Source organism: Salminus brasiliensis, chromosome 21 (assembly GCF_030463535.1).
Source record: "Salminus brasiliensis chromosome 21, fSalBra1.hap2, whole genome shotgun sequence".
NCBI lineage: Eukaryota > Metazoa > Chordata > Actinopteri > Characiformes > Bryconidae > Salminus > Salminus brasiliensis.
The window spans coordinates 3,624,662-3,644,598 of NC_132898.1; the positions used below are offsets into that span (position 1 = coordinate 3,624,662).

Consider the following 19,937-nt stretch of genomic DNA (forward strand, 5'->3'; position numbering starts at 1 on the left):
GTCTTTAAATTGCCAGACAAAATCAAGTAACGAGGCGTCCCGAGTATTTAGAAAAGCTTTTTAGTGGCAGTGTACACAAACACATATAGATCATGCGTAAATTCAGCGCTCCAGCTCACACGTTAAATACAAGACCAATGTTTTAACCTTCAGAGCCACAAATGAGTCATTTCGGCATTCACTTACACAAGTCCACGACTATCACCAAACTCTCCCTGTGAAACACGAGCAATCCATCACCATTAACTTATTAATACTTTTATTGAAAGTAACCTTTTGGAAGGAAACTTTAATTGTAAAATAAGAAAACAAAAATGATCTGAAAAATAAGAAACATTTTGGACTGGTCTAGCCACCTGGATTCATGTTTGAAGGACCGAAAGGACAAACGTTCTGGAAAAGTCTCTCAGGCTTTAGAGGCCTTGTCTGTCTCTGGAGGTGGTGGCGGCCTGGTCTCCACGAGACAATCTTCACTAGCCTCCTGTTTCACTGCTCGTTCTGCTGGCCGTCTGTGATGGAGGACACGGCCCCTTGGCCTTTGTTGACGTCGCTGATGCAAGACCACTGTCCGTCCACGGACTCCTTCCAGAGGGTCACCTGGAATGGAAACCAATCAAGAGCGTTAGCATAAAACGTCACCTGCAGCCCAAATAGCACCCACCCTACACAGCTTCAGCTTCCTTTGGGGCATCTAGAATAACATAGACCTTCATGCTTAGGCTGCTCAGAAAGCTCTGTAACATGAATGCAGCATTATTGCGAGAACTGGTATTGGTAAACACTAATCATGGTATGAGCGCCCCCGTGTGGACAGCTTTACACTTGCATTTGTTGACAAGCTGAGAGATCCAGAAGCAGCATCTGAAGGTAAAATAGCACGTGGACTGAGAAGTAGGGTTACAAGAATTTTACACTAATATGACTCGGGTTACGTAGTGCTACACAGTTCTGGAGGAAGGTCTTGTTCCATAGGGAAATAGCAGCGTTCTGATCCAGAGTGGGAATGACAAAGACTCCATTCTCCCTGTTATACTCAATGTACCAACAATTTGGATTCTGCATTTTTATGGTAAAGTTTTTTACATATTGCAGCTTTAATGGTATTTAAAATTAGGAGTATTAGCCAAAACAACACAAATCCCATATCAACCATAAACAGGTTCAGTTTTTTGATAAAGTGCTCCGGGTTGTGTTTGTTATGAACCAGATTTTTTCATTTATTTTTTATTTTTTTTAATAAATGCTATGCATGATGCTTGGGTAATTTGAAATGTAGCACCTTCTCTGAAACAGTGCTTGAAACAAAATAAATGAAATCATACTTTCTGAGTCAAGCCATTGCTTTAAAAGTGCATTAGGAATGTTTTGATTTATTTCAGTGGCAATCAATTTCATGCACCCCTTGCAGATCATAAAGCAGCTGGAATACGTTTCGATTTACAAATGGACTCGCTAATGGTGCATTTGTCTCGGAAAAAGATGCTGGAAAAAGTGCCTGAAATACTGAATAATTGCGCGAGAGGACCCCTCACTGCAAGTGCAAAGTGCTTTTGGCGAGGCATCATTTAAATGAAGAACAGCCCGAGGGAGCTCGTCCTAAAGCCTCCCTCAGCCCAGCTAAAACCCAGGTGAAATAATTGCAGTCATTAACCCCTGAACCCTTAAAGTACCAGGGAGTTGAGGGTTTCTTTGAGAGAGCACCTGGCTTTGAGTAATTGCAGCTGTGCAGTGCCTCTGTCCTGCTCTCAAGTACAAGAACAACGTGACGCTCATCTTCCTTCTCATGGCACGAGATTCAATGAATAAGGTGTTAAATATTAATAGGCATTTCTCACTCCTTTTATCACTTCATCTAACAAGACCACAGTAGGAGTGTGTCCTTGATGCTTATTATAACTCTGTCTGGGTCTGCAGCACACAATCTACCCCTAGGCTTAATCCTAACTTCTCTAACCAGCATATTTAGCGCAAGTCCTACGCCTAGCCTTAGCCTTGGCTTTCTTGTTGAACAAAATGGTATGGGAGTGTACGCTACATGGACAAAAGTACTGGGACACCTACTCATCCATTGTTTCTTGTTCTTGAGTTTGTCCACCTTTTGTTGGAGTAACAGTCTCTACTGTCCAGGGAAGAAGGCTTTCTACTAGATTTTGGAGCTGCATTGCTATAAGGATTTGATTGCATACAGTGACAAGTGTGTTATTGAGGTCAGGATGTTGGATGATCAGAGAACACTGTAGTTCCACTGCTCCACAGCTCAATGCTGTGGGGCTTTATACCCAACTAGCCCACGTCTGGCATTAGGCAGCATGGTGCCAATAGGTTCATGTTTATCTGCTTCAGGAAGTCCTATTCTACTGGAAATATTCATGGGTGCAACTTAAAAGAAGCTGAATGTATTTATTATAAGGGGTGTCCACAAACATTTGGACATATAGTGTATATGCACACTGTAATTGATATTTTTTAATCATGTATCTATGATATCTGTGATCCCTGCTGTCTTGCGAAAACCTTGTATAGCTCTAATTTGCAGGTTTTGACTTTGGCTTAATGTGAATCTGGCAGTTGTTCTTTACAATGCGTCTAAATTTCATGATGAATGGGCCAATAGAAATACTCCAAAAAGCTTTGAAATAAGATTCCTCATTCTCCTGTTTCTTTTGAGAGGTAATATATAAATGTATTTATTTAATAATATTATAAACACTGCAAAAGTCCTGAATTCATTTGAATCAAGTCTGGGACATTGAGCATGCATTTACAGAAAGGTGACAGATTGGTGACAGTGTAAGTGCAGTGTTTGTTAGTAGCGTAAGCCTAGATTCCCCTTTCTAAACTTAAAAAAAAAAAAAAAAAAAAAAAAAAAAGCACACGTCAGATATCAAATATGTTTTAGCTGATCGACTGAATCTGGGGTCAGTGATCAATCATGCTCTTCTGATTTTTTACCGAACTATTCCTTTATGAAGAGGCTGCAAGTCAGTTGTACATGCAGACTCTTGCAGCATCAATAATCAGCCTCATAAATCATGAATCAAAGTCCAAATCAAGATTCAATCAATCAATTCAGAGTAAATCCATAATCATTGAACTTACATACTAAATAAATACTGCCATAAATGTAGCTAAATACATCCAGAGCAATGAACATCTTACAACCCTCATTGTGAACATCAAAAAGAATCTCAAAGTGAATCTCTTACCACTTGAATCTTCTCTGATCATCAAACATCAAAGGCCTCAATAAACACACACACAGACAGACACCCACCTTGTTGTCCCCTCCCGAGACTGCCAAGATGTTTCCTGTGATGGACCAGCTCACGTGCCAGACCACATCGTTGAATTTGTGCAGGAGTTTAGCAGTCCAGGTGTTTCCAGAGGGATCGTCACACGTCCAGATGAACACTCTGCCATCCTGCAGGGAGATATTTATATAGAGGTCTGTAAAATCTGTAAGGAAACAAGCCTATCACCTTCTCAGAGTAATCCTAATGGATTAGATTAGTTAAACTGCGTGTGGAATGGGTCCGTCATCACAATGTCATTTTCTACAGAGCAACAGTTTGCGGATTAGGATTATGCTTGAGATCTCATACTGACAGGAAGTAGTGATTCTCTCTCACCTGTGAGCAGCTGGCGATTGTGCTGGTGGTCAGTCCGATGGATGGAGCCCAGCCTACATCTCTCACCCAATCACTGTGAGCTTCAAGTTTCTGGTCCTCCTTCCACTGGCCATCCTCTTCTCTGTAAAAGGAAACACCACCATTTAAAGATTCAAGAGATTTTGAAGTTTTGTCTTATTTATTTACAGTAAATGCACAGGCAGCTTCTCTGCACAATGAAATGCATACTTTGCTAGTCCCCCACTAACACACAAGCTATTAAGACTAATAATAACTGTACCAGATACGTTTAGACTATAGACGTATTTAGACTAGAGATATAATTACAACTAAAGATATAAGTAAAAAAAACAACTGTACAACAAGACTATATACAAAGCTAAACTAGACATGGGGATAGAAACGCAATTCAGCAATTCAGCACAATCCACCTATAATAATTTGATGGGGGGAAAAATTAAAAACGCAAGATGTTGAAAATATTCTTACTTCCACAGCTTGACCAAGTTGTCACAGCCTCCGGATACGAATCTCTTGACGTAGTTGGGTTTTTGTCCTGTTGGCTGGTCTATAAGGCTGCCTGGAACAACAGCTGGTGCCCAACTCACTGCATTACAGCCAATCTGGCAGGGAAGTAAGGGGAGAAATAGCCTCACTCACATAATGAAAATTTTATCATAGCATTTGAACTTGATGGCCACAAACACAAGTAAGGAATAAGGGATGTGAGATATACTGAACATAAATCTATTGGCACCATGCCTGATGCCAGGCATGGTCTAGAGGGGTATAAAGCCCCCCTCCCTGCAAATACAGCGAATACTCACAGTGTGTGCATTGTTAATCTTCTTGATGTCCCACTGCCCATCTCCAGTGTAGGTCAGAATGGAAATTGCCCCATCAGAGCTTCCACAGGCCAGGATCAAGCCAAACTCATACGGACCCCAGCAAATGGAGTTAACTGTTAAGACAGCAGAAGTGCAAAATGAAGGTCAGCTGTCTTCCCTTAAGGCCACGGGCATCCCAAATATAGGCTGCAAAAAATGAATCCCAGGCTTCAGAAACGCTACAGACCTGAGGAGTTGTGGCCTGTGTATTTGTACATCTTATCCCATGTCCCGTTCTCTTCTTTCCAGATAATGACTTTTCTGTCATAGGAACAGGAAGCCAGGATGTTGCCATAGGTGGGATGGGCCCAGGCTACTTGCCACACTGGACCTTCGTGCCTGTAAAGAACCAAAACAGCTCAATAAAAGAACGGATAAGAAAGAGTCACCTGCTGAGAGACATACGCTTCCTATCCACATTGGAATTTAATTACATTTGATTAAATAACATTACATTAAATAAGAGAATGACAATAAAGGGACTCTGTGCTCTGCAACACATCCTGTCAAGCCACTGTCTGGTGGCTGTGTCTGTCTTTACTGCGTCTTGTCTTTTATTTCAACAGATTTTTATATTTTATATAAAACATATATGTCCAAATTATGCAGTCCCTTCGTTATTCTACAGTTTGCTAGTGCGGCCCACAGCCTGAGGTGAAACGAAAGGGCGGACTCAGAAGTTTGTTTGGACGGAGATGGACTAAGATGTGTGGGTATATATGGAGGGTGAAGACCTAAGAAGGGCGTGGTCATTCTCCCAAACTTAAGTTAAATGAATATATTATAATAATATGGATAGAAGTTATGAGTTCAAAAGCAGGACTGCCTACCCCCTCAGGTCAGCCACAAGAATCTGTCCACCATTCTTAACATCGAAAATCTTCACTGAGCGATCAGAGGAGCACGTCGCCAGTCTTGTGCCATAGTAGTCCATCTGGGCATCATGCTGAGAGGAGAGAAAGAGATGATGGGGATGATGATGATGATGATGACGATGGTGAGAGAATTCACAATCAGCCAGGTTAGATCATTCACAGCAACAGGCGTCCAAAATGAGAGCACAGTGCAGTAAAGTACAATACTTACAATCATATCCTCATGTGAGGTATCCACTGTGTTAATCACGGACACCTGAAATACAAGAAGCGCAAAGCGATGAATGCAGGACACTGAACTACAAACAAATTGACTAGCTTGCTGTAATAACCAATCAGTTATAACCCAGATAAAACTGCTCTCCATAAAACAGTGGTGCTGATACTGCAGAGCAGTTTCTTTAAGCGCTTTACTCAAGGCATTCAGCCCCTGAAACACTAGAGAGGAAAAACCTCTACACATTTAATGCAGATATACAATATTTATCACTCTAAATGAACATACTAGCACCACGGGGCAGTGGTGGCTCAGCGGTTAGAGCGCCGGGATATCGATAACAGGGTTGTGGGTTCGATTCCCGGGCTCGGCAAGCTGCCACTGTTGGGCCCTTGAGCAAGGCCCTTTACCCTCTCTGCTCCCCGGGCGCTGGAGTTGGCTGCCCACCGCTCTGGGTGTGTGTGTGTACTCACTGCCCCTAACACGTGTGTGTGTGTGAGTGTGTTCACTACCAGATGGGTTAAATGCGGAGGACACATTTCGCTGTACAGTCCACACTGTACAGTGACGAATACGTGCACCTTTACCTTTATACACATATATGTCCAAATGTTTGTGGACATCTCTTCTAATAAATGCACTCAGCTACTTTAAGTTGCACCCATTGCCGCAAATGCACACCCACAGCTTGTCTAGTCCCGTTAGCAAAGTACTGCCAATAGAATAGGACTGTCTGGAGTAGATGAATATGAACCTATAGAGGGGTATAACGCCCCCCAGCATTGAGCTGTGGAGCAGCGGAACTACAGTGTTCTCTGCAATGACGGATGGTGCTCCATCGAACCCCTCCCACCTGATAGCGATGGTCAAAACCTAAAATTATTGCTCAGCTTGACCAACCATCCCTCAAGATGTATGGAAGAGAGGCGTCTAGACTTTTCTCTGTTCTGGAGTCGAGGTGGTGGAACAAACTTCTTATTGGTGTCCAAATGCAGCCTGAGGACCAAATCTTTCAAGAGCTCCTAAACCAGCACTAATCTTGCACTTATTAACGTCTCACTTTGATTTTTTTTCACAGTGTAGTGTGTGTGTGTGTGTGTGTATGTGTGTGTGTATGATTATGCAAACTGTAACTCTGGACTTAGGGGTTGGGCAATATGACGATATTTTATCAATGTGATAATCAGACAATATATATACATTTTCCAAGCATACTGAGGAGATCAACAGTGCTTAAATATCCATGATCAACTGCACCCCGTTACAAATGTGTCATTAGTCTGCTGCAGCAAATCTGCAATAATCTGTACTGAATATGGGAGAGTAATTAAGTCCCTGTTTGTACGAATCTTTGTCTGCAATCACATGTATCATGATGAAGATCATGCATCAGGCAAATGTCTTGTGAAAAACACTGTGATATACATTTTTTACCATATCTTTCTACCAGCCCTCTCTGGACCCCTAGACAGGGGTATGAGCAGGGGAGAGAGCAGTGAAGCACTGGATAAGAGTGTCTCCTAAATGCCCTGAATGTGGATGTAAACATCTGTAGGAAGGGAAGCACTCAGGGGACGCAGAGTTGAGAAAGTTAATAAGGCTGATATTATGATATTATGATTTTATGATCTTGTGATTTTGTGATTATTCACTGCTTCTCTCAGCTTGATCTGCAGAGGCTGCAAAGTTAGGACTACGTGGATCAAACCTGGCTAGCTAAAAAGGCTAACGTGCTAACCAACTACAATCCACATGAATGATCGACTATTAGAGATCGATTACTAATATCTACGAACTTAAAAATCACAGATTTCACGTGAATTTTGGCTTCAGGGCTCAAATGAATGGGAGCTGCTGCACCTCCAGCTGCAGGAAGCCTGGTCTATTACTCAGCTACAACACTGGGTCTCCTCCCCAGATTAATACAGTGTTTATATAAACGTAGGAGTGATTTTTAATCCATTTAAAACCATAAATCAGCTGATTAAGATCAACGCAGTCACAGAAGCTGGAGGCTAGCGTTAGCAGGTTAGCTCCCAGCCAAATAACAGCGGCTATCTAATGCTTTACCACAGACAGCGATCAAACATAGCAGGATATGTCTGTAAGTATTAATAGTGTAACACTCACCATATCTGTATATTAATCCTGATCCTGCAAACTTAGAAAACTTTAAACCCGAGAGGAAATCAGCCAAAGTACAGCTGTGTTTTCGACGTGGCAAGCCGACCGCCGGTTTTGAAAAGAGTCCGGGTGGCGAGATGGACGCGAAACAAAGGTTCCGTACAGGCTGGAAACCAGTACGATTCAGTTTGGACAAATTAAATAAACGGAGCCCCAGTATCAAAGTGGGAAAATTAATATTTAGGGACTTAACGCGTTCCCTCGAGTTAATAAATTATTAATTTAATTGAATAAATCATTACCTCAATTTAATCAATCATCCCCTCGATTTAAAAATTAAATTTTTTTTAAAAATTATTTTTCCTCAGTTTAATAAACCATTCCTATAATTTAATAAACTGTTATCTTTATTGAATTAATTCTTTCTTTAATTAAAAAATCCGTTCCCTCAGTTTAACCTAACGGCCTAACTATTTATTAAATTGAGGAAATTATTTATTAAATCCTATTTTTTCTGTCTGTAAATATAATTTTTCTACATTGATACTTGATACTAGGGGCTCCTTAGTAATAAATCACGCATTATACTGGTAAGCGATTAATTAAACAGTAGTTATGAGGTTATAAATGCAGAATGTCAGCTTTAATCTAAAAAAGTTTACTATAATAAATGAACCATATAATAATCTCAGTCCTCTTAATAATACACCCCTATTTTCCGGGACCTAATTGGACTCATTAATGGGTAAACTTATTTTTCCATGATATTGGTATTTTAAATAAAGTCTATTAGCCACGTTTCTTGGTTGCAAACTGCCTGACATCCATAACCCACAAATTCACCATATCATCATTTGACAGCTTTTGCCTTCAGTTTTGTTGTGAGTAAAAATAATACAGTCCTAGAAACTCCCTCACAGGTTAGTATTCTTGTATGTTTTCGTCTGCAATCTGCACAGGAGCCGCTAGGTGGCACTCAAAACTCACGCTGTACGTCTTGTTCCATTCAGAGGAGATCCTGCCTACTCTCTGCTCCCTACTCCCTAAATAGGCTCTGCTTTCCACAGAGAAAACGTGGAAGGTTACGAAGTGTAGAATTATTAAATAAGCCATGACTAAAGCCACTCATATACTGTTACATATTCGACCAGTTATCTAGCTAATACCAAGCTATTTTAGGTCCCTTAAAGAAATGGCTGTGTTCTAATTGACGTAGCGTAGCTAACTTAGCTAGCTAGCTAGTTATGTACTGGTGATACGCTAGCTAGCTAGTTAATATTAACAAGCTGTAAAGCGGTTATTTTTAGACATTTTTTTTACAAACAACACCCCGAAACACTGATAAACAGTAATAATAAACATAGTTTTGTACACTAAACGTTTCACACTTTTGGTGTAAATCCAATGAATGCTAGCTAATTGTACTAGCAGTGGAGACCAGTTAGCACGCAGATTGGAACGCGCCCCATTTTTTAACCGCTTCTCTTTCAAGTGCCCTAGGTAGGCTGCATATATTCCGCTCGGACCGCCCTGACTAATATTACTCTATTTATATCCACCTGCCTTCAAGTGTCGAGTTTCCCAGTTTGCTCTGCGACACAGAGCGTCTCTGAAGGCCCCCGTTATGTGAGAGTCCCGAGGTTGTCTGTGTTTTATCGCAGTAAAGAGGAAGGGCTTCGTTTATTGCTGTTTGTTGCTGTTTGTTGCTGTTTATTGCTGTTGTTGTTTAAAAAAGTGGAAATGTCGAATATCACCTACCACATTTCCAACCTGTTGGAAAAAATGACATCAACTGACAAAGACTTTCGGTAAGGCAGCTTGTTGAGAGCATGTTGGAGTGGAATTAAAGGACGAGCTAATATTGAAATATAATTTTAATATAAAATCAGGACTTTAACACTGTTTAACCTGGTTTAGATTGTGCTAATGTTATTCACCTTATTTCATGCTGGCCTACAAAAATACCAGGCCTGCTAGTTTTTACTTTGGCTGCTTCGTCACCATTCAACAGCCAAGAGGTCAACAATTTATTTATATATATATATATATGTGTGTGTGTGTGTGTGTGTGTGTGTATATATATATATATATATATATATATATATATATATATATATATATATATATATTAGACTAAACCCATGGTAAGTGGGTAATATTACTGTCTTGTAAAAGTAAATTTTTACAACTCAAAGTCAGCAATATTTAAAACTATTAAACTTATATTAAAATATTTGTTCTATATTTGTAAATATATATATATTTTATATTTTTTTAATAAAAAATATTTTATATAGATATATAGGTTTAGTCTACTATATATAGATTTATGTTTGTTTAGTCTACTATATATATATTTTTTGTTTGTTTAGTCTACTATATATATATTTTTTAGTCTACTATATATATATATTGTTTGTTTAGTCTACTATATATTTTTGTTTGTTTAGTCTACTATATATATATTTTTTTGTTTTGTCTACTATATATTTTTTTTGTTTGTTTAGTCTACTATATATTTTTGTTTGTTTAGTCTACTATATATTTTTGTTTGTTTAGTCTACTATATATATGTATATTTTTTGTTTGTTTAGTCTACTATATATATTTTTTTTTGTTTTGTCTACTATATTTTTTGTTTGTTTGTTTAGTCTACTATATATTTTTGTTTGTTTGTTTAGTCTACTATATATATATTGTTTGTTTTGTCTACTATATATATATATTGTTTGTTTAGCCTACTATATATATATTTTTTTTGTTTGTTTAGTCTACTATATATATATATATATATATATGTATATATAGTACACTAAACAAATGGTAAATGTAATACTACTGTCTTTAGTAAATTTTCACAACTGAAGTTAGCAACTCAAGTGACTTGATTTTAGGGCATCCAGCACCTGTCAGCATTCTGAGTTTTGGTGGATTTTGCTTCACTAAATGGTTTAAGTCTAATGGTGAAGCAGCAAAGTCAGAGCCGTGTCCAATCACAAAGCAGGACAGACGGGCTGATGCTGCCACCAGTGCAACGGAAGTAAATTACAGGGCAGTTCCACCAGTTATTCAAAATTTAGATTTCAAGATTCGTAAAGATACTGTGGTGGTAGTGATGGGCACCAGGGGTCGGGACATCTATAATGTATATATAGACTTACTATAGATTTACTAGACTTTGTTTACATTTTGATATTTTAACTGAAATAAAAAAATATTTTAATTAAAAACAACCTGCCAGCTATGAAATTATGTAGAATTTATACAGAAAACTGAAAAATACGTGGAATTCTGCTTAAAATAGTTTAAGCAGTGATAATGAATAAAATGCAAAAAGAAAAGTACATCATCAGTAAAAGAATCATCAGTAAATGTGCCATATTGCAGTGCTTTTAGAATTCACAGTAATATTAAATGTTATATATCAATTAAAATAATATTAAATACATTTTAACACTTAATATTAATTCATATGTAATTCTTTCCATTCTCACCTGTTGAACTGTTTTTCTTTAGTTTTATGGCCACCAATGATCTCATGATGGAGCTGCAGAAAGATTCCATAAAGCTGGACGAGGACAGTGAGAGGAAAGTGGTGACCATGCTTTTGAAGCTTCTGGAGGACAAAAATGGAGAGGTTCAGAACCTGGCGGTCAAATGGTAAGAAAGTTATCAGTCAGTTTAATAAAATCCAAGTCTTTTACCCATGTTCTGTTATTCACAATATGTCCAAAAGTATCCAGACAGTCCTTATACTTTGGTGAATTCACCTGCTTAAGGTGCCCAGGCATAGAAGCTTGTATGACCTCCATAGAAAAATATGATCAAGGACTGAGTCTCTCTAGAGTAGCCCCCCAAGAGCCTTAGGTCACCGTGCCCATTGCCAGGTGCCAGCTAGAGGGTTGTCTGAAGCTCCCCAGCATTGAGGTTTGGAGCAGTTGAGCTGGGTTCTTCAGAGTAACGGACATCAATGTGGCACCTTTGTGATGAGCTAATACCGTACTAATGTTCTTGTGTGGCAAAACACAATCAAATCCTCACAGCACTGCTAGTGTAAAGCTTTTCCAGAAGAGTAAAGCACTCTGTATAAATACCACTGATTTCAGATTCATTAGGTGTCAGGTGTCTGCAAACTTTTGGACATGTAGTGGTCCACTGTTTTGGATGGAAAATGCTCCACAGGTAAAGAAGGTGATGTGTTCATGAACTGTGCAGCTTAGGTCCTCTTGTGAGCAAAGTGAAGGAATACCAGGTGGAGACGATGGTGGACACTCTGTGCTCCAACATGGTGTCCGACAAAGAGCAGCTCCGAGACATCTCCAGCATGGGGCTAAAGACAGTCATCGCTGAACTGCCTCCAGCATCTGCAGGTAACAGTATCCGCTGATGTGCTTCATGTACGCTGGGGAAAGCAAGTAATTGGTTTATACTGAGTAAGCCTGGATCAAATACAGAGTTCTGTGGATGTCTTGCCTCTTGTTTTGCAGTCTTGGCTTTTTGTTGGTGTCTGAATGTGAGCTGCGATCTGTGATTAGAAGAAGTTCTCAACCTCTAATAACAGACAGTGTGGCTTATGTATTTCCAGGAGATGGTAGATGATCTTATACCTGATTTTAATGTCTTTCCCTGATTTTTAAGGTTTGTGCCTGACTGCTAACGTCTGTAAAAAGATCACATCCCAGCTGATTGGTGCCATGGGGAAACAGGACGACGTATCTGTGCAACTGGAAGCCCTGGATATTCTCTCTGATATGCTGGGAAGGCAAGTGGAGATTTCCATCCCTCCAATTTTTTTTAAATATTTCCATTCACAGAGATGAAAACGCTTGCAAGAGCATGCTAGTCCTGCATGGTGGAGATAGTATTTAATAAAGAGAGACATCAAAACTCTTACGAAAAAGGAAGAAAACACCCAAAAAGGTTTCATCCCAAATTACACACTATCTAATTACTTCCGTTGCACTGGTGGCAGCATCAGCCCGTCTGTCCTGCTTTGTGATTGGACACGGCTCTGACTTTGCTGCTTCACCATTAGACCTAAACCATTTAGTGAAGCAAAATGTTTAAATAGTTTCTAGGACTGTATTTTTTTTTACTCACAACAAAACTGAAGGCAAAAGCTGTCAAATGATGATATGGTGAATTTGTGGGTTATGGACGTCAGGCAGTTTGCAACCAAGAAACGTGGCGCTAATAGACTTTATTTAAAATACCAATATCCTGGAAAAATAAGTTTACCCATTAATGAGTCCAATTAGGTCCCGGAAAATAGGGGTGTATTATTAAGAGGACTGAGATTATTATATGGTTCATTTATTATTGTAAACTTTTTTAGATTAAAGCTGACATTCTGCATTTATAACCTCATAATTACTGTTTAATTAATCGCTATATTTACAGACAGAAAAAAAAAATAATTTTATTAATTACATTTTTTATATTTAATAAATAATTTCCTCAATTTAATAAATAGTTCCCTCTGTTTAGAGGGGACCGTTAGGTTAAACTGAGGGAACTTTTTTTTTAATTAAAGGAAGAATTAATTCAATAAAGATAACAATTTATTAAATTATAGGAATGGTTTATTAAATTTTCTGGCTAAATCTAAAATACTGTTCCATTACAGATATGTAAATGCTGCTTTGTTAGATTTAGAATCTGTAATAACTTGTATAGTGCACTACAGATTCTAAATCTAAACAGATTTAGAGTTTTCAAAAATCTCCACCTCGGACAGCATTTCCGAAACGTTCGGTTTTCAGTGACCAAAAGCAGGGTTTGGATAGGACCTCCAGATATGCGTGTACGGGGCCAGACATTTATTAAATAATATCATCACTGTAGAAACACAATCTACAGGACAAAGTAAAGACCTTCTTAACTTTTCTGACCATTATCGAGTAACTATGGCACTAATATATAATATATGTAGTTGGAAGAGTGAGGAAATTGCAGAATCCAAGGGACTAGATGGGATGGGGTGAATGTTTTAGTATACATATTACATATTTGCCCACGTCAGAGGTCCAATAGCAGCCGAATGTCCAATTACAGACCGTCTTAACTTTATCAACAGTGGTAATGTTCATCTTGGTCCACATTCTTGCTGTATTTCAGCGTATGATACATATGGCCAAAGTATACTGTCATAAATAAAGGTTCTAGGGTGTATCTTTTACACTCCTTGTAACAGAGAGTGTAAAGAACCATTAAAAGGTCTAGAACCGTCACTTGAGATAAAGCTTCTTAACCAATAAAAAGCTTCTTCACACTCACAATCATCCTCGTTTCATTGCTGCCTTTTGTAGGCTCAGCAGTACGCTGGTCAGCTTTCACCAGTCCATCCTGACCAGTCTGCTCCCCCAGCTGACCAGCCCACGCATGGCAGTCAGGAAACGTACCATCATCGCCCTGGGTCACTTGGTGCCCAGCTGCAGTCCTGCCCTCTTCACCCAGCTCACCGAACACCTCATGGGGGAGCTGACCCGGGGAGCCGCTACAGCGAATACGCGCACCTATATCCAGTGCCTGACCACCGTCATCCGGCAAGGAGGGCACAGAGTTGGTGAGACTGAGCTGGTGATCTCTGAGTTTATACGTCTTCCTTCTGGGAGTAATGTGAGGGTTTGGTTCTTATTCACTGTAGGAGCATCAGAGAGCACCTAACTGATCAATCTGTCCGGTTTAAGCTGCTATTCCATTAATGATTATGTGGAATTCACTGTAAAGTTTCTCTAAAGTCACAAAGAAATCATCTCATTAACATATCCCCACCTATTCAGACTCCTGCAGTTTAGCCCCGCCAGCTTATACTGCAGCTCTCAAGAGAGTTTCAGCTCCGAGTTATTTTGACTGTGGCACAGCCAATCAGAACAGAGCTCATTTACAACAGTGGTTGTGTAGAAATGCATTATTGAATAAAACATTTGAACAGCAGTGTGTATCTTCCTAAGGTGAGCACCTGGAGAAGATTATCCCAATGGTGGTGAAGTTCTGTAATGTGGAGGATGATGAACTGAGAGAGAATTGCTTTCAGGCCTTTGAAGCCTTTGTTCGCAGGTAAATCATTTGACCCACCCACCAAAGCTCTAAAACATCTAACCTGATTATTTATGATTGCTGAATAAAAATGTATAAAAATGTGTAATTCTTGGAAGATGTCCAAAGGAAATGTCTCCTCACATCCCCACGGTGATTAAGCTGTGCCTGAAGTACGTCACCCATGACCCCAACTATAACTATGATGCTGAAGATGACCAGGAGGACTCCATGGACATCGGCAGTGGAGAAGATGAAGACCAGGGTAGCATTTTGAATTCATTCTAACTCAGCTAGTACTTACATTTGTCATTATTTATTGGGTATTTTGCAGTGCAGGTGCACTTTGCGTAATGTCTCACCCAGCCGTCTTTTAATCCCCAGAATCTGATGACGAATACAGCGATGATGACGACATGAGCTGGAAGGTGAGGCGCTCGTCTGTGAAGTGTCTGGAGGCCGTGATCAGCAGCCGGAGGGACCTGCTGGGGGAGCTGTATGGCTCTGTGTGCCCAACCCTGGTGTCACGCTTCAAGGAACGAGAGGAGAATGTAAAATCTGACATTTTCCTGGCCTTCGTGGCCTTAGTGAGGCAGACTAAACCTCCTCATGGCTCCGCATTGGATCCAGGAGCTAAGGAGGACCCAGCAGTCATTCTCTTGAAGAAACAGGTATAAATATTAGTTATAATTATCCAAGAAGTATTATTTATTGACCATTATTGAGTAAAAATGCCACTAATATATAATTTATGTAGTTAAAAGAGTAAGGAAAGTGCCGAATGCTGTGCAGTTGCCCACTTCAGAGGTCCAATAGCAGCCAAATGTCCAATTACTTATTGGGAAACTACATATAAAAAAGGCTGAATTTTGTTTTTATGTTTATGTAATATTGATGTAACACCCTAGAATTAAAGCTGCCACTCTCTACCATCTTTATAGTGATTCATAGTGGACAACTCCAGAAAAAATGACTGGTATTACTGTCTTATTACACGTGACCTCCATCATATGAATAGCAGTCCCTTATAAGAGCTATCAGTTTATTGTAGTATAATATAAAGTGGTTCATGCTTTCAGGATACAGTGAGATAATCTGGCATTCATACAGTTACTACTATACTAAAATCCAACGTTTTTTGCATTCATAGGTTCCCACAGTAATAAAGGCTTTACACAAACAGCTGAAGGAGAAAAGCATGAAGTCCAGGCAAGGCTGTTTCAGTATACTAACAGAAATGGCCAATGTTCTCCCTGGAGCACTAGGAGAACACATTCCCAGTCTCATTCCAGGTGCGGCCCCTGTTCATTTCTGTCTGTTATTTGATTATGTCACTTGGTTATTGTCAGTAAAATCTCATGCCAGTTCATAGATCATTTTTGGATGGACTAGAAGTGATGTATGTATGTTCTTTCCCCAGGCATTGTGTTCTCCCTCACAGACAAGTCCACCTCCTCAAACATGAAGATTGACGCTCTGGCCTTCCTCCATGTTCTCCTGTCCAGTCACGCCCCGGAGGTCTTTCACCCGCACGTCAAAGTCATCCTGCCCCCTGTAATTCATTGTGTCGAAGACCCTTTCTATAAAATTATGTCAGAAGCTCTCCAAGTGACCCAGCAGATGGTCAGGATGATGCGTCCTCTGGAGAAACAGTCCTCGTTCGATGCAAAGCCCTACGTTAAGGATGTATTCAGCAGTACCTTGAAGAGGTTAAAAGCTGCAGATATCGACCAGGAGGTCAAGGAAAGGGCCATTTCCTGCATGGGCTACATTGTCGCTCACCTAGGTGACCAGCTAGGTGGGGACCTGCAACCCACCCTGCAGCTCTTTCTGGAAAGGCTGAAGAACGAAATCACCAGACTTACAGCAGTGAAGACTTTGTCGCTTGTTGCCTCGTCTCCGCTTAAGATAGACCTAAGACCGATCCTGACAGAAGGGATCCCGATTCTTGGATCCTTCTTACGCAAGAACCAGCGTGCCCTTAAGCTGAACACACTAACGGCCTTGAACATCGTTGTCACAAACTACAGCGATTGTTTCAAACCTGCCATAATAGAGTCTGTGTTGAGTGAGTTGCCTGCTTTGATTCAGGAGAGTGATATGCACGTATCCCAGGTGGCTATCATGCTTCTGACCTGCATGGCCAAAGTTTGCCCATCCTCTTTATCCAAGATAGGAGGTGCCATCTTGCCTGAAGTGCTCCACTTGGTGCACTCTCCATTGCTGCAGGGAGGTGCCCTTACGTCCATAGTTGAGTTCTTCCAGGCTCTTGTGTTGACCAAGGCCAGCAATACAGGCTACAGCGACCTCATGAAAGCTTTGACCGGTCCCTTCTATAAGGCCAAGTCATCGGACTCCTTGTCCGTGCATAGGCAGTCTTATTACTCAGTGGCAAAGTGTGTGGCAGCGCTGTCCTCTGCCTGTCCCAAGGAAGCTTCTGGAACAGTCACCAACTTCATCCAAGAGGTGAAGAACCAGAAGACGTCAGAGTCGGTAAGGATCCTGTCCTTCCTCTGCCTTGGGGAAGTGGGGCGTTCCACGAATCTGGGAGGACATAAGGAGCTGAAGACGGTCATCATGGAGGCCTTCAGCTCCCCTAACGAGGAAGTGAAGTCCGCAGCATCCTGTGCCCTCGGCAACATCTGTGTGGGAAATCTAGAGGAGTACCTGCCATTCCTACTGAAGGAGATAGGCGTTCAGCCCAAGAGACAGTACCTGCTTCTCCATTCTCTAAAAGAGGTGATCAGTGCCTTGTCAGGTGAGAGTCTCAAGCCTCATGTGGAAAACATTTGGACTCTGCTTTTCAAGAACTGTGAGTGTGGCGAAGAAGGCACTCGCAACGTTGTGGCCGAATGTCTTGGCAAACTCACACTGGTAAACCCGTCTCTGCTTCTGCCCAGGCTTAAGAAGCAGTTATCCTCAGGTAAGGAGCATCTCAAGAGTATCCCACTTTGTCAGTGTTTCTCATCTTAGTTCTGGGGTCCTAACAAACATCCATTAGGAGGGTAAAGACCCACCAAACATCCGACACCAGGGGGGTAAGGACCTCTAATACATGCAAAGCCAGCCACCGCCTCTTTTCGAACTGCTGCCAATGCAGCATGGCAGGGCAGCCGACACGTTCGGAGGAAAGTGCCGGGTCCCCAGCTCCACCACGCCAGCTAACAAAAGGGGAGAGAGCACCATCTACCCACCTGGAGAGAGCACAGCCAATTGATGGCAAAGCAGAATGGTACAGGAATAAAACTGGCTACCTTAGTGGCCATAGTGCCACAGTGGCAGCGTGTTAGACCACTGAGCCACTCAGATGTTGCGTTTTTAGTAACATGATGAAGGTCAGGTTATGACCGTGTGGTGGACCCTAAGGACTAGTTTGAGAAAAAATGCTCTAGGCAACTCCCAGAAGGGGAATCCTAACAGACATATTTGTGACTGAAATTAAATCTATGAAATCTGTTGTTGTAGGCTCATCTCTGGCCCGGAGTACTGTTGTGACCGCTGTGAAATTCACCATTGTAGACCATCCTGTTCCCATAGACTCACTCCTTAAGGACAGCATAGGTAAAACCTTCCATTTTAAGATTTTCTATTGGATCATGTAAGTCGTTACTTACATTAATATAAAAGATCTGATTAAATGGAATGAACCAGCTGTGCCTAAATCTGCCATGGTTGCTTTTCTAGGTGACTTCCTGAAAACCATCCAAGATCCTGACCTCAATGTGCGAAGGGTTTCCTTGGTGATGTTCAATTCAGCCGCCCACAATAAACCAGGCCTGATTCGTGGTCTTCTGACCTCAGTTCTGCCTAAGCTCTACAACGAGACCCAGATCAGGAAAGACCTCATTCGTGAGGTAGCCTACACTGCATGCCTTGCCATGTTGTAGATACGGTTTAACCAAATTGCACCATTGGATTTGGCAATAAAACCAAAGCTTATGTTGATATTGTCTCGTATTTCAGGTAGAGATGGGTCCTTTTAAGCACACAGTGGATGATGGGTTAGATGTGCGTAAAGCAGCCTTTGAGTGCATGTACACTCTACTGGACAGCTGTCTGGATTGTCTGGACATCTTTGAATTCCTCAACCATGTGGAGGAAGGTCTGAAAGACCACTATGACATTAGGGTAAGTGTGCAGAGCTTCCACATGATGCCATAACTTGCCAAACATGCCAAAGTTCACCAGGTTCTGATTTATTTCAGCCAATCTTGAAAGAAATAATTTCATATTCTATTGATGGTGTGGGACAAATTCCTCATTCCTCTAGAGATTTGGGTTGTGAAAAACATTGAGGGTATACAATTCTAAAACACAACCATATGGCTGTTTGTAGCTAAAATCAATTCAATAATGTATTTTCAGTCTAAAAATTATGCTAATTATGATCTCACTAGACATGGGTACCGTATTAACAACGGATTGCAGTTTTGCAAAAGAGGACGTCTTAAATGTTGGTCTTCCTTAAAAAATAAGTCAACTACAGTTAACACAAGCTCTGTTGGCCTTTAATCAAAATCACATGATGTCTGAAGGGTGGAGCAATCCTCAAATGGGAAGCACCATCAACGCAAAAATGACATATTTTACATCTTGCAGATGTTAACCTTCATAATGCTGGCCAGGTTGGCCTCATTGTGTCCAGCTGCTGTTGTACAGAGGCTGGACAGGCTTGTGGAGCCTCTTAGAGCTACATGTACTACAAAGGTAAGGCCTCAACTGTAGATTTGAAGTTTCAGTCCTGCAGAACTCAGTACAATTATTTTTGAACATTCAGGTAAAGGCTGGCTCAGTGAAGCAGGAGTTTGAGAAGCAAGAGGAGCTGAGGCGTTCAGCAATGCGTGCAGTGGCAGCGCTTCTGTCCATCAGCGATGTGGAGAAGAGCCCAGTCATGGCAGACTTCGCCAACCAGATCAGAACGAACGCAGAGATGGCGACCATCTTTGAAAGCGTTCAAGGGGACCCCATTTCAGGGGCTGTTGAATCGATGGACACTAGCTAGCACTTGACTTTCAGTTGAGGTTTTTTCCAAGTGTGTTGTAAGTGTTACATTTCAGCCAATATCTAGCTTTACTTCAGTTTTGATGATTAAAAGTTCAAACTTTATTCTTAAAAGTATTCTCTGGCTGTGTTTTGTGACTATGAGCAAGTTTATTACAATGGCCTG

General features: G+C 40.8%; 2 protein-coding genes across 3 annotated transcripts; one reads left to right on the plus strand and one right to left on the minus strand.

Annotated features, from left to right (window-relative positions):
* Positions 1-242: 242 nt before the first annotated feature.
* sec13 (SEC13 homolog, nuclear pore and COPII coat complex component) lies at positions 243-7,856 on the minus strand. The gene is made up of 9 exons (XM_072665794.1): positions 7,739-7,856; positions 5,603-5,647; positions 5,347-5,462; positions 4,704-4,855; positions 4,457-4,590; positions 4,119-4,252; positions 3,630-3,750; positions 3,275-3,421; positions 243-597 (listed from the first exon to the last, which is right to left on the minus strand). The coding sequence occupies exons 1-9, from the start codon at positions 7,739-7,741 to the stop codon at positions 487-489; spliced, it is 963 nt and encodes a 320-aa protein (XP_072521895.1). The 5' UTR covers positions 7,742-7,856; the 3' UTR covers positions 243-486.
* A 1,616-nt stretch (positions 7,857-9,472) lies between these two features.
* cand2 (cullin-associated and neddylation-dissociated 2 (putative)) lies at positions 9,473-19,772 on the plus strand. 2 transcript variants are annotated; one of them, XM_072666156.1, is made up of 16 exons: positions 9,473-9,540; positions 11,249-11,392; positions 11,948-12,102; positions 12,371-12,498; positions 13,005-13,006; positions 14,047-14,297; positions 14,686-14,791; positions 14,890-15,035; positions 15,155-15,441; positions 15,921-16,062; positions 16,191-17,693; positions 18,236-18,331; positions 18,455-18,624; positions 18,734-18,898; positions 19,370-19,477; positions 19,548-19,772. In XM_072666156.1, the coding sequence occupies exons 1-16, from the start codon at positions 9,473-9,475 to the stop codon at positions 19,770-19,772; spliced, it is 3,696 nt and encodes a 1,231-aa protein (XP_072522257.1). The 2 variants fall into 2 exon arrangements, with proteins under 2 accessions (XP_072522257.1, XP_072522256.1); XM_072666155.1 differs by lacking the exon at positions 13,005-13,006 and having other exon boundaries at positions 12,371-12,494; positions 14,041-14,297.
* Positions 19,773-19,937: the final 165 nt, after the last annotated feature.

Excerpts from the sequence above, each read along its gene's own strand:
- sec13 (XM_072665794.1), bottom strand. Across the intron at positions 4,591-4,703 it reads CACAGGCCACAACTCCTCAG|TTAACTCCATTTGCTGGGGT; the intron begins GTCTGTAGCGTT and ends CTGTCTTAACAG. Across the intron at positions 3,422-3,629 it reads CAATCGCCAGCTGCTCACAG|GATGGCAGAGTGTTCATCTG; the intron begins GTGAGAGAGAAT and ends ATCTCCCTGCAG.
- cand2 (XM_072666156.1), top strand. The coding sequence starts at position 9,473 with ATGTCGAATATCACCTACCACATTTCCAACCTGTTGGAAAAAATGACA. Across the intron at positions 15,442-15,920 it reads TCATTCTCTTGAAGAAACAG|GTTCCCACAGTAATAAAGGC; the intron begins GTATAAATATTA and ends TTGCATTCATAG. Across the intron at positions 16,063-16,190 it reads CATTCCCAGTCTCATTCCAG|GCATTGTGTTCTCCCTCACA; the intron begins GTGCGGCCCCTG and ends TTCTTTCCCCAG.